The sequence below is a fragment of the Rhipicephalus sanguineus genome, chromosome 1, assembly GCF_013339695.2.
Source record: "Rhipicephalus sanguineus isolate Rsan-2018 chromosome 1, BIME_Rsan_1.4, whole genome shotgun sequence".
In the NCBI taxonomy this organism is placed as follows: Eukaryota; Metazoa; Arthropoda; class Arachnida; order Ixodida; family Ixodidae; genus Rhipicephalus; species Rhipicephalus sanguineus.
In genome coordinates, this window is record NC_051176.1 from 312,027,409 (window position 1) to 312,041,894 (window position 14,486).

The 14,486-nt window shown below is 47.8% G+C and overlaps 1 protein-coding gene across 1 annotated transcript in view; it reads left to right on the forward strand.

Annotated features, from left to right (window-relative positions):
• LOC119379432 (structural maintenance of chromosomes protein 3) overlaps window positions 1-14,486 on the forward strand; it is a 661,154-nt gene that overhangs the window by 364,875 nt on the left and 281,793 nt on the right. Inside the window, exon 16 of the mRNA XM_049411979.1 lies at window positions 1,785-1,926. Within this exon, the coding sequence (XP_049267936.1) occupies window positions 1,785-1,926 (142 nt within the window). The remainder of the gene's footprint in view (window positions 1-1,784; window positions 1,927-14,486) is intronic.

Genomic DNA, 14,486 nt, shown 5'->3' on the forward strand with positions numbered 1-14,486 from the left:
TCTAGCGACAGCGAAAACATATCGGAATTGGACGCATATCCTTAGACTAGCCGACCGACGCTAGGCCGCGCTGACAAAGCTACGCTTTCTGCTTCTGCACTTTTTTTCCCGTCGTGATAGTACAGAGTCGATTTAGCAGTGCGTGTGTGTAAATGTCCAATGGGGTTTCTTTTTCTTGTGGTGAACAGTAGGAAACAAACAAACATGAAGAAGGCAGAAAGGAAAACAAACACAGCGTTGACATCAGCAACAGAAATTTAGTTAGAATCGCACACATATACAAACGCAGTAAAGCACCAAATGACAGTTGTGTGTGTCCCTGGATGGGCTATATCCCCAGGGTTTTTGTCTTCAGTTCATCACACCTGGTTTGGTCTGTAATTGCGGCATTTCCAATAAGAGACACTGCCATTTTTTAGTGGTGATCAGTCCTAGTCAGTTTGATGTCATGTCTTTTTCATTGCACTGGTGGATAAGTTATTTGAGAGACAGTGTTTTGGTTGCAGTGTCATTGTGAGGTTGCCCCATGGATCATTTAAAATTCTTAAATTTGTCCACTTGTAAACTGTTGTGATATTTTCGTGGAGTCTTGGTTCCAGAGATCATCCACAAAATGTTGTGGCAGCAGCATTGGCATCACATCAAAATATCGGAGACACTTGTGTCCTCATAAGCACAGGTGCTCCGCTGGCATGGGCCTCTATGGGCTAGAGTCTCAGAAAGAGAATAAATATCTTTGCTTCGAGACGATAGCTAAGGACTTAGTCCAGGATGCCTGAACTCGGGCAGCCAGCCTAAGCTGATCCTCGAGGCCAGAGCTGCCCAAGGCTTTCTCTCCCAAAGCTTGTTGGTGGGGTGAGGGGGGTTTTGTGGCGAGTGTCTGCAGCCTCCTACTAGAAGGAATCCAGGTTTTCTTTAGCAGTGACATTGCAGAGAGCATTTTGCAGGGGCTATGAGGTGAGTTTTGGTTGGATGGGGAAATATTTGACCTTTAGAGCTTAGAGTAATCTCTTCTGCTCTGGAGGTAGTGATTTGTGTGCTCTGTGGGTTAGCTTGTAGTGTTGGTGTAAGAGACTAGAGGGTGCATACACTCGGATTCTGCTTCGTCGGTGGTTCAAATAGTGAGCTAGGACAGCACAATAATGACTGTCTCATTGGTTTGGCTGGTGATTGTTGGCATGTATTCTGTTGCTAGCAAAGCTGCAACATTCCTGTTGAGTTGGTAATGATAACTTAATCTCGGTTTGAGAAAGAGCGAGGGCTATGGCCACTTTCGGTGGTTTCCTGTCTCTTTTGCTCTCTCGGGATGCTGCGACGTACCAGTCTGCATGATCTCTCATCACCACAAGTACATGCAGTGATTGTGGTGCTGTCATTGCAGAAGTACATAGTGTTTCAAATTCTCGATACTAGAACACCATGAAAAGGGTGAATATCACAGTGGCTGGGAATCGTCAACTATTAATTTTAACACAAGAAGAGCCTGTCGACAATTATTCTCTTAGAATCACTTCACATACACAAACCGCACCAGCTGTGATGAACTCAACATATGGGAATCTGCTGGAGATCTATGTGCACTCACTGCATATTGTACTCTGTACGTGAGGCAGTGCCACAGCTTTTCATAAGTATTGTGAACAAGGGAACCATAGAGGTTTAAAAATATCATTGATGCTGTATTTTATTTATTTTTTAATGGCATGTGTAGGTTTGCTTGAAATATTTTGCTTTCTTGTCAGATGGGTTTCTGTTGAACATGGGACTTGATCAATTATTTGCAGGTTGTTTTATCATATAGTGGAGAGTGATCGTATTGGGACGAAGATACTGCAGGAGATGAACCGTCAACAGCTTCCAGGCGAGGTCACCTTCATGCCTCTAAACCGGCTGATGTACAAGGATGTTGACTACCCCAATAGCAATGTGAGTGATATATATATAATCGGGATATGTGGGCTAAGTCTTGAAGCCCATAGCTTGCCTTTGTGGTGCCATTAACCGCTGATATTACATAAGCTGAAGACACAGGTTTTCATAAAAAAAGGAGGAGACGCTTGCGATCCAATGCCAGTGTTGTGCTGCCTGAGGACAGTATCATTGTGCAGTGTGCCACAGTTAGATGCTTTAGCTCATTCAGTGAAATTGAGCATGATGGGCATTTTCGGTCTCTTCAGAAAAAAAAGTAGAGATGTATACAGGGTATGCCTGAAAAGTAATGTCAGTGAGTCGATTAACACTTTCGTGACCGCGGAAAAATCGGTTGTTTTTGGCTAGTCCAGGAAATATTTTTTTCCTGCCACAGAAAATAATTGATGCTAAAGTGTAGGATATCTAATGATAGAGGAAGAATCGGTCTTTCCAACAGTATTATTTCCAAACAACGGATTTATTTGAATTTTAACAAAAAATTATCAAACAAAGAAAAATGCATCAAAAAGAATGTGATGAGTAAAGGAGGGGCACGAGGCGCGTGCCGAACGTGGAAGCGCGGCGACGGTGCGCGAGAAGCAAAGTCACCCGATGGCACGCGCACCAGCCACGTCGACGCAGAGGATTGGCCAGATAGGGGCTCGTGGCATGTGACCCGAGCCGTGATGGTGAACGACGAAGGATGATCGTGGCACTGTGCTGTGGGGCGCCGGACGGAGAAGGTCGAGGAAGGAGCAAGGGTCGCACCCGCGGCGAAAGCGGCTGGTACTCGGTTCTGGAGGTGGCGGAAGGCAAGGCCCGAGGAGTGGCCGTCGACCTTGGAAGGCTCCAAGCGAGGCTGCCCGGACACGTCGCCCCTCAATACGGCAGTTCCAGGATCGCCAGCAGCCCTTCTCATCTCGGCAGGACGGCTGCCGACCACAGTTCAGTCAAGGAGACGCCCGTCACCTGTGGAGTCCCGAAGCAAGGGACCAAGGCCCAGTTAGGCCTAACCTCGACGGACCGAGGACGGAGAAGACTACTGGGGACACACGCGACGAGAGCAAGTGGTAGGCTGGACGAAGGCGACCGACGATGGACTTGGAGGACTACTGAGGACGTCGGCGACGGTCTCGACGAGAGATTGACACGACGGGAACATCGAGTCGTCGCGACGTATTGTAAGAACATTCTATTGCTGCAAGTCCCATAGTGGCCAGACTGAGTTGGAGACGTATCTAAGCCAGCTAGAACGCATTGTTTAGCTAGGTGCAGTTCTAGATATGAACTGAGATTTTGGAAAATGTAAATAGGTTTTGGGTTGAATTACTCAGTGTCTTTAACGCTTTTTTATGTTATCTTTTTGCTCATTATAAACTGTTGTTTTTTGCCGTCCTACCACGGTCTCCTGTGCCCGTCTCACTCTCTCCCGATCCATTATTGCAAGCACCCCCGAGATAATCGTGACAATGAAAAAAGATTCATAAAAACATCAGTGCTACTCTGCAAAAGTTAAACATTAAAAAAAATCGAAATATACGTTTTGAACGCAAAGCCCTTGTAGAATAATAGTGGAAATATAAGCTCTGTAAGTAGAAAGATTATTTACATAAATACAAGAATATAGGCACTAGTGCCTATCATGCCACCGCGCGATGCAGGTTCTCGATGCGGTGAAACAAAGGCTGGCTGCACATGTTTCGGAAAAAAATTTTTTTTGTGTGTTCAACTTTCCTAGCATATCTTGCAGTTCTGGTATTTTTCAATTTTCCTGTGTGTTCGTTGAAATGAACAGTGTAACCTGTTCCAAGTCTGCAAAAATCCATAATTGTACCCTCATTTGGCCTCTTTCTCCCTCATATACTGCCGAATACCATACCGACCTTCAGATTTCACCATTTTCTCATCTACTCAAAGGGTCCGACGGGGTTAAAAATAGCGTAGAAGAATCGTTCATGTGTTGCAACAGAGAAGACACGTGGTGAAGCTTCTCGTGGGATGCGGCGGTCGTCTTCTTCAGATCAGAGACACTCAAGATGCCTTGACCCTTTTCCGTGGCATCACTGACGGTTGATGAAGGCCTGGAAATATGTCGTCGACACCAACACCAATGCAAGCGCGGGACTTCAACGATTACCATGTACACATGGAGTGTGCTGAACTTGCTCATCTTCTCTTCAGTAACCTCCCTCCATAGATCCGTCCCTCTCACTGTATGTTGGCTTTTCGAAAGTATGCATCCACGCATGCTTATCTGTGTGGTTGCGTATTATTCTGACGACTTCTGCGGTGAAAAACAACACAAAGACGCCGCCGCGCAGCACACCGGAGCGTTGGGTCAAAGCCCACTCCGCGCCGTCTTCGCGGAGAGAACTGCGCTCTTTCTGCAGCCGGCGCCAAATGCTCCCGCCGGAATGAAGTTAACACCTTGCACATAGGAGCTGTTATTTTTAGTATGCACCGGATACGTTTGCATCGATGCGCGGCAGCGATAAAACGACCCAAGGAGAAGACGAAACTTACTGACGGATAGCTGCTGATGTTCCGGGGAGGTTTGACGCACTTTCGCCATGCTTACTGAAGCCTGGCGAACCGAAGTCATCTTCCGTGTCTGTGCTGCTACCATCATCCAGAGATTCCCGCTCAGATCAATCGGAATCCGTCGAAATTCGCCGTTTCTGTGGAGCACCCTCGAGCGACGTCGATGCGAAGTCTGGAACAACGAGCGCTCACCTACCCGACTGCGAACGAGCTTTAAAAATGTCCCCGCGGGGGAAAGAAGAAACTCGCAAGCAAAACTGATGAAAATTATGTTATTTCACCCTTTGTATTGCGTTAGCTGTCCAGAACCTCTCAGAGAGTGCCAAAATTTGAACTTAAAGCCATCGATAACATACTATCGATGGGAATAGGTGCGGTCACGAAAGTGTTAAAAAAGTTCTGTTGATGAGATCAGTACAACACAATAAAGGTTTAAAAAATAGGCTCCTCCTACGACGATACATCGCTTGCAGTGAGATTTCCAGGCAGACCTACTTCTTCAGCTAGGAATATACTATAATACATTTAAAGAGGTACCGGAAGCTCAGTGCGTATCCTAGCTTGAACGGCTCACTACAACCAAAACGGGAAGAAATATAATGACCAAATTAGGAATCATGTACCATGCACAACATGGGACCTAATATGACATCCCCAATACAATCAGAGCTAAGATCATCGCTAACCCAATACCGAAAAACATTACCCCCATCACCAACGCGGACTGCAGAAGACACAGAGTCAAAGCACTGCTCAAAGCGCATGGCACAAATAGTAAATTTCTTTTCGTAGATGCTAGCCCATACCCTGAACACAAGGCCCACGCTGCTGTCGAGATAGACACGTCGGGCATGTGTATTTACGTGTTCACTGGGGATCTGCGATTTTTGGACTTCTGGCAGTTCGCTGGCAGCCAGCACTACCCAGAGGGTCAGCTAGCTAGTTCCGGTCGGGACAGGAAACAGCGTCTTGGTCACGTGTGTGGGAAGCCCGTGACAACCCGAAGCTGCCCAAAGATTGCAAAATCGAACGCTGGGAGAGCCAGCGCAAACGTAAACAAACGCTACCGCCGTGGTAGCAAACGAAACTTTGCACCGCATGCGCGTTGGTTTTTTTTGCATTGCCCGCTTGAAAATATGTGGCTAGGTTTGCTGAAGAGCTGAAGTGATATTCTCGAGCATACGCATTTGGGATATGATCACGTACGTTCGCAAGATCATGCGCAACTCGCCCCATCCGCGAACAAAACAGCCAGCTGGTGCATGGCGCCACGAAAGCGATGCAAGGTGAGCTGCCGCTCTTCTAACGGCTTAACCAGCTCACGTCTGCTTAGTACATGTAACAGTCGCTGCACAACACGACGCGAATATATCGCGAAAGTGATTGTGTCCCCAAAAGAGCTCGAGGATCTATCGCGTGCTACGTCGCACACACGAGCTGACCAGCTTGCGTTTTGTCATAACTTGAGACATGCGGCGGTATCGGTACCACGAGTGCACGTTATATCTAAAATAAACTTCTGTGTGATCCGTCTTCGACTCGTTTTGGCAGATGTTTCCTGAGTCCCTTTTCCAGCCCTAAGTGGCACTTCCAAAAATCTCTTGTAGCTCAGCTTTTATTTGAGCTACTAGGTGATAACCGCGTACATAGTGCATGGCATTATTACTAAGAGGTGGAAAAAGACAAAGCCTAAGATGAAATAAGCAACAAAAGGATGTATACATTTCTGAATTCATCTCCGTTTTTTCACATCGACGCTTCGTAGCATAACGTTCATAATAGTATACCACATATACTGGCCCGTATATCGAAGTGCGCTCGGACGCCATTCGCGGCCAACGAGCATCACGCAAAAAACAATGTCGCGATCGCTTTTAGCCAATCAGTGCATTTTATCAACATCGAAGACCTAGTTGAAATAGTTAAGTTCTGACGGGGTTCATGCACGCAAACATACGACGGAGCGAAATAGGTAGTTCGATCACAATCGTCTTCGCTAAGTGCACAGAAAGCACACACGACACCACAAGCGAATACTACTACGAAAAAATAAACTAGAAAGGGGTCTCCATGCATGCGTACGAACGTGTACATAACTTTTGGGACATGTGCACGACGCAGTTAGAACGTGACAGTTCGCCGCGTTGTTCACGGAAGGAAACTTCACGAGGCACATAAGAAAAGTAATAAACATAAGCTCCAAATGCTCGCCGCCTACTGTAATCGCGCCATCTCGCACGGTGGAACGGCGCCGAGCGCAAGCACAAGGGAAGGTGTGTAGTCCCCAAGCGCCCGCATTGCAATACGTCGAGTCCTCACAAAGATGGCGGCGACGCGTATCGTCTGTTTTCGGCATCTGCTAGCCCGAAACCTTCCAGAGAGCTTCCACGACTAAATTGTCCTGGAAGCTTCTGGCGACCCGCGGGGAGCCCGAGGGTCGCCAGAACTATCCAACCCGAGAAAAACGAACGCCAACCGGAAGTGAACCGCGGGGGGGACGGAGCAACCCGAGAAAAACGAGCGCGCTCTGGTTGGCTCTGGCAGCCCGCGGGTAGACAGAAGTGGAAAATCGAAGAGCCCCACTGTCAGAACCAACAAGATAGAGGAGGCTGAGGAGGTAGCCATAGCCGTGGCTATCAGCTCCAACAAACACAAATTCATACTGAGTGACTCACAAGTAGCTATAAGAAATTTCACGCAAGGACGGATTTCCCACCGAGCCCTCAGGATCCTCGTTAATAGCCAAGAACTAAACAAAGTAGATTAACCCTAATGCCTAATATGGTTCCCGGCGCTCCCAGACTGATACCTCCAGTCCGAATGAGATGGCCCATGAGTTGTCGTGAGAATTAACCCGCCACGAAACGCGAATGGGCCCCTCAGTGAACATCCCTGGCGCCGCCAACGTACCTCACAGACAGATTTACATGCTACACAGAATACACACAACACTACAGAGAGGCAAGGCGCGTCTTTCTCGCACCTCACCCGAGTCTAGACAGGAAACAAGCATCCGAATGCTGACAGCTACAAACTCCTACCCCAAACTTGTGCACCTCTACATGAGCTACCCACACCTATACCCGATCAACAAATGTAAACAATGCACAACAGAAAGGGCTTCGTATAAACATATACTGTGGGAATGTCCCAACCTATCAACAAGTTCTCCCGAGGCCCTCCGGGAGCGGTGGTGGCTAGTGCTGCTTGGCTCGGAGGTCGAAAACCAAAAATGGGCCATCCAGCAGGCCAGGGAGGCTATTGGCCGCGAGATCAAGCGTAGTGGCCGCCTGGCGGCTACTGGTTGAAACGCACCTAGTGTGGATTGCTCCTTGCGTCGTCTGCTAGCCACGTCGTGTTTGCATTTGTGCGTACGTCTGCACATTCTTAAAGGGGAGTTTGTTCTGTTATGTTCGCGCGAGTTTAACTGCTCGTACATATACCTAACATGGTGTACAGAAGCAAATGAGCTTGCTCGGCTGCATGCGCATTGTAATAAGATTAGTGAGTGCGACTTTCGAGAGGGCTGTGTGTTGGTGTCGTACCCTTCGTTCGTCAGAATCATTTCAGTGTTGGTGCCGCTTTCTGGTTCAAGCACACGCTAAAGTGCGCTTGGCATAGTCCCAAACACGAGGAACATTAACTAGTGCATGAATGCAGCGTTTCAGCGACTCGGTGGTAAAGAAAAAGGAGGCTCATGCACTTCCGCGTCGTTGTTAGGTCTATACCCACGGCACTCCAGTTCATGTTGAGCTTTAGTTGTGCTTAAGATGTCCTTTTATTGTATGGTCGTGGTCGCGCTGCAGCGAAATATTTCTGTCAAGTGAAGTCTAAGAGTTCGGTACTCAAACTGTCCCTAAAAAAAGAAAAAATGAACGATGGAATGACACGTCAGTTACAAAACGGAGTTGCCGCATGCACTTTTAACTTGGGGCGAAATTTATGCAGAACCACCCGTGTGCTTAGATTTAGGTATGCTTTGAAGGACCCAGGCGTTCAAAATTAATCTCGACGGCATGCCTTATATTTATGTCGTATAATTTCACGCAAAACCTCTTCCTTTTTTTTTAAATTATCTTGAGCGCTTGTGTGGAGTTGTTATAAATTGATGGAAGGCGGTGGACATTATTAGTTTGAAAAAAAAAAAAAAAAAGACACTTGTTCCATAAAATAACCGGACCTTTGTTGCATCATTGTCGTACACGTAATCAATCGATGAAAGCCCTGTGCTAAACTCTTACCTGTGTATATATGCGTATTTGCGTGAACAGCGCTATTGAACTCATTGCACAGGAATATGTGCTGGTATACAAACGAACAAGAAGTAAACACTTAAGCAGTTCAGTCGTGTTACTGCAGTGCGTAGTACACAAAACACAAGCTAAAGACGTACAGAGAAAACAAAAAAAACGTCATACAGTGCGCAGGCGCAGACTGTCATCCAGGGCGAGCATCCCTTTCATCGGCAGATTGCGCTTCTCTCACTAGTAATAGTCACGTTGGATGATCTTTGTGCATTGATTCAGCAGTGAAGATCGTATACATTACCAGTAAGCAGCAATCAACGCATTTTATTCACCGTCAATCGGCTGAAACCGCTCACAACGAAGCGCTGTTGTGGCGCTTGTATACGCGCCTCCGACCGCCTCTCCACACTAACGTGGCGACGGTGCCGCCACCTATGGGTCGATCTCGCGGCCAATAGGGAGATGAGGGCTCCTGGTGTCTACCTGTGCGGTCTAGCCCAGACCACAAACATGCTGGATCTTGTAATAAAGTTTATTCACTCACTCACTCACTCACTGCAGCAGCTGTGATTTTTTTTATTCCTTAAGTAATAAAGCAGTTGTATGGATATCACATCGAGGCACCAAGAGACAATCCGGCCTCTATAACCACTCGGGAGCACCTTCATAAACAGCAGCATTTATGCGAAAATCCTGCAGTAGATAAAATCTGCATTTAAGTGTAACGTCAGTGGACTGAAAAATATTGAGGAATGTACAAATATTCAGCTTAAATATTCTACCGTTATGACGGCACTATGAATACGAACTGTATTACAATGCCAAAGCCTATGTGTGCTATAATAGTACGCAGTTTCTGTTCTTGCTGCAAGCGTTCACACTTACCGCTTTTATTGCGCAAACGAGAACATGATTAGGGGCCTCATGGTAGGGTCAAGCATGTCCCATCACTTTCTCACGTTTTTGTTTTATAGTAGAACATAAAAAAAAAACTAACTTAGGCGCGCTCGCGGGCACCAGCCAACGCATAAGGCCGGTGCCCGCACGGCGGCCTAGTCTGCAAGCCGTGTGCAGAGCGTGCAGCCGGCCGGGAGAGGATATAGAGGAGGAAAATGTGGGAGGGGAGGAGAGTGTCATTTTAAATCCCGTAAGCTCGGTCCACCATCTTTTGTCGGGCGCAAAAACGAAACCAGTGCACATTGCAGCATTTCAAGGTCTAGCTGCTGGTTTTCGTCTTTGTTCTATGACTTCCTAATGCTTCGTGCGCTGTTGAGACAACGAGGGAGCCATGAGAATCTCGGGAACCAGGTAACATTGATTTTAATTGAGTGTATTGGTTGTCTGAACGAAGAGAAAAAGTACTGACGCAAACTAGTTTCGTCAACAAGATTGGCACTGTGCTTTTGTTCGGAAATGACCGGCGCTCACAAAAGCGCTCTGCAACCTCAGCTTTTATTTCCCTTTGCAGTTTAGTTGCTCGCCTGCAGTGTAAGCTGGATTTGCAGAACAAAATTATTATATTTGCACTTTCACACAGACGGCTTTCGTCGCACACATGCGAGAGAGCATGATTGATCAACATTTCCTTGTTGAGGTTGCAGATAGACGAAAGCAATAATTTATGTATATGAACATGTGAAAGCTCCCTCAATGGGTTAAGCTGAGAAGCACATGTATTAAAAGTCAGTGCCACAGACACTGCTGCGTGCCTACGCGGGAAATCAGTGCTGCCACACAAGACTATCAGCCCATGGGCCCAAGCAAGCATCTGTGTAAGCTTCAGAAGTCAGTGTGCGTCGATGTACATAGTCCACGTGCTGCGCCTGCCCTGTGCTTTACACCCCCTTATCGCTGCCCTCTTATTTTCTTTTGCTTTATTCAGTCAGTGTGCGCTGCGAACATGTTGGAGCTAAGAGTTACAGAGCTCATGCACTAGATGGAGCTGTTCGTTTGGTAGATCATCGCACTAATCTCTCCGGTGATCGCGGGCTCTCGTATACTGTTAACAATAGCGCACGGTAATGCAGTGCCGCCATGGGGTGCGAAAGCAAAGAGTGCAATATTTAAAGAAATGTCAAGGAAAGCACACTTATAGTATTCAAGAAAACAACGAGAATAGTAAATCCACATGACAGATTATGTCCACAATGCATTGTAGACAGTGTTCAGTAAAAGGGCATTACATACTCGTGCCGCTGTCTTTGTACACAGATGAAACGCACGGTCATTATTCTTGTTTTTGTGATGAACTGCTCACACACATATCCATGCATTGCTTCTTTTGAAAAGCTATGAAGCACGCCATTGCGAAGGGCGTAGAGATACCTGTGGCGAAAGAAATGAACCGAGGAAAGCAGCACAGCGTTGCACAGGTCGCGCAGGAATAATGTGGTGTCGATTGTCACGGATTCGGGTGGATCTGGGTGATGGGACTCAGTCAAGACACGTGGTAGAGCGCAGCACATTTATGAATGAAACAAATGACGCCTAAAGGATATACAAAAGTACAAAAAAATACATTCACTGCTAACAAACTAAACCTATCAACTATCTACATAGCTAACCTGTCCTGTTCGTATAGTCTGACTACTCTATACTTGAGAATCACCGATGTGTTGGAGCAGCCTTACTTGTCAGTACTGGTTCGGCTCGATGTCAAAGTCCAGTCTGTGGGCATTCATGTTCAGTCAATTGTCATGGTCTACGATGCCCTCGTCAATCTTGGGGTCCACTCTGCTTTGCAGGCCGTCACGTCGCTGACGCTAGTAGCTTTTAGGCCCGTTAGGCCTAATGTCGTCGTAGGTTGCTTTGCCTGGCGTGGCGTTCCACCATTAACATGGCACTACAGGGATTGTCTTTGGCGGCTTGCTTCAGAAGGGGGCTTGTGTTAGGAACGCTTGTACTTGCGATGCGCGGTAGCTACATCTCTGAGGAGCCTTGCTCGAATGCCGTCGAGTTTGCCGGCCACACCTTGGGATGCCCACGTCACCGGCTGTAGACCCGAACGCCTGTCGCTCCAGTCGCCAGTGCATCTGCTGGCGACGCAACCTTCCGCTGCCAAGTCCACCCAGACACTGCCCACTCACTCCTCTTCGTCTTCCTTTTCGGCTCGTTTCATATGCCTCGCGCTCTCGAGAATCTTCCAAGCACGCACTCGTGTCGATTCGAACACCTGGCCAGTTTCGTCGTCATCTTCTTTCTTCTAGCATATACCTCTTAGTCGTGACATACGCCCTCATTCGAAGAGTGTTTTTAAAAAAAAAACCTGTTTCTTGACGGTCTTGATATGGCTCTCTATGTGCTAAGTTGCGTCACTTGCGTTCCATTCCTTTGTCCGCACACTGCTCACTAATCACTATCACGCAATTTCATGAGATAATCATAAAACACTGCACTCGCCATTCACATTGTTCAAAAAAAAAAGAATGTCTAGAACGCTCTTGCATAACACAACACCCAGCTATAAACAATAGGGAACTTTCGAATAGGGGCCCCAAAGGTTTGGGGCCCCAAAGCCCTTTGCGTGAGCTCGCTTGGGTTCAAGCAGGAGCTAAGAGTTTTTGAAAAGGGTCTGCGGTGCTTTGGACACTCCCCCTATTCTAGGTCACTCTAGTCTTGGCCAAGAGCCGTCGCTTCAGTGGGTGCCGTCTTGTTTGACACGAAGCTTTTAAGGCAGGCTTTGGGGCTCCTGCTAAATTCGAGAAATAGCGTCCCCAATGCAAAACCCAAACGCTGTTTTGGTCTTGTGCATGCACAGTGGCCTCGATGCTATTTCTTTGGGACCCCAAAACGATTGGGGCCCCTATTCGAAAACTCCCTATTAGCGCTATGGGAACACCTTTCACGTACTCCTAATCGTGCTCTTTTATAGTGCACCTCAACAAATACAACATATCCAACTTAAACTGTTTTCCCCTTCTCACATTGCGCATATTTTGTGACTTCCGTCCGCGTCGTCTTAAAGGGCCCGTAAACAGGCTGCGACTTTTTTTTTACAGCCCCCAAACAAGCTCGTTAATTCGTACAGTAGACCGCGGCGATCACGTTTTCCGAATATTACAGCGCTGCGCGCCGTGCAGACCCTTCATTTCCCGTGCTTCTTTCCTACGCCTGACCAATCCTCCTCGTACGCGCAGTGACGCAAACTCTGCGATCGGCGAGTTTACGTAGCACTGAGCTCGTCGATTGGTCTAAGCCAGGTCTCAACAAACAGTAGTGGAGTTAACGTCAGTTCCTGTTCCCACCCACCGCTACGAAACTGCGCCTTGTTTCGTGGCCCTGCGGTGATGCGGTTTCGGCCACGCAGTAACGCATTTGTCATGCGTATGTTCCCCGCACTGCATGGCACCTGCACGCACTTTGCCTTCGACATGAGCAACACGTGGAGGAATCGTTCAGTAGTCGGCTGCAAATCGAGCGGAGAAAGGGGGAATCTCCGGTAGCTCGGACGGGTCGCCCTTGCGGCAAGCGGGGTTCTCAACGCTTTTCTCTCGTGCCCCTTCGTCGTCTTGGAAAGCAAGCACGCATTCCTGCTGCATTGTGAACTGTCACAAAGGTTCAAAAATACCGAAAAGCCGAAAACTGCCCGTCAAGTTGAGGAGCACGTGCGACAATGTAAACAATAAACAACCAGGAGCTGCAGCAAGTGGAAGTACATTGCGACTGATCCCGCTCGCCGATGACGTCAATTGCTGACGTCGTGTCACGTTGCCGAAGTGGGAGGAGTCACGACGACGGGCTACGCCTTCCCCTCCCTGTGGCGGAGAAGGGTGGCGAGGCCGCGCGAAAATTTGAAACCAGCTGAAACTGATGTTTTAACCCCTGTAACTTCCTTATTATAGCACGTATTCGCAAGAAATTGCGGCAGCATGTTCACATAGCAAAAGTGCGCATATTTCCCTTCATTACAATTTTTGGACCTCGGGATTGTTTACTGGCCCTTTAACTGTGCGCCGTCGTGAGCTCCCAGTACAGCCACTGCCTTTTATTCTTAGTCTTCCTAATCATAAAACGCCTCATCCAAACAACTCGCCTAGGGTGCGTTCTTACTCTGTGCCTACAGCTGAACATTTGCACAACTCTTTCTGCGTCTGGATACCTATGACCATTTCGCGGTGTTTTAGCGGCAGCCTTCATTCGTTTTGCACAGATAACCCCATGACCTTCATCCAATCCGATCATCTCTCGCGGATGCTCCGTGCTTCTTTCAATAGCCATAACCTTCTGTGAAGCGCTACTACTCGTCTCTTTGGGGACTTGCTGGATCTGAAGCGTTTCCTCTCTGTGTCTTTGCAACGCAATTGTCCTGGAAAGCAGAATCTAGTTCTCTGTCTCACACATGAAAGGTTTGAATTGTTTCGCATTATTGGACGTCAACACTCATTCGGACCTTCATACAGTTGCGTAATGCACACAGTCTTTGAACGCACTTCATCCCTGCAACGGACTACTGCAGCTCGCGAGGATGACCTCAACATACCCCAGTTTGGATTTCCACAATTACACCAGCCACGTCGTTCTTGATTTCGGTCTCCAACAGCAACCTGAAAAACCAAATGAGGGAAAAGTGGCGCGCCTACTCGGTATACGTTGTGGGTATCGCTCTGGCTTCAGCGAAGATGATGCGTAGCTCGGGTGCACGCGCTCGCGCGCTCACGGCGGCACGGCGGCTGACAGTCGAGCCCGGGACTCACCCAGTAAAGGTGCATTTTCTTGCTCTGCCTCTGTGTACTTTCTGAAGGCTTCAGCCGATCCTTGGCCCTGAGCCTACGTTTGGCGCCCAAAAGA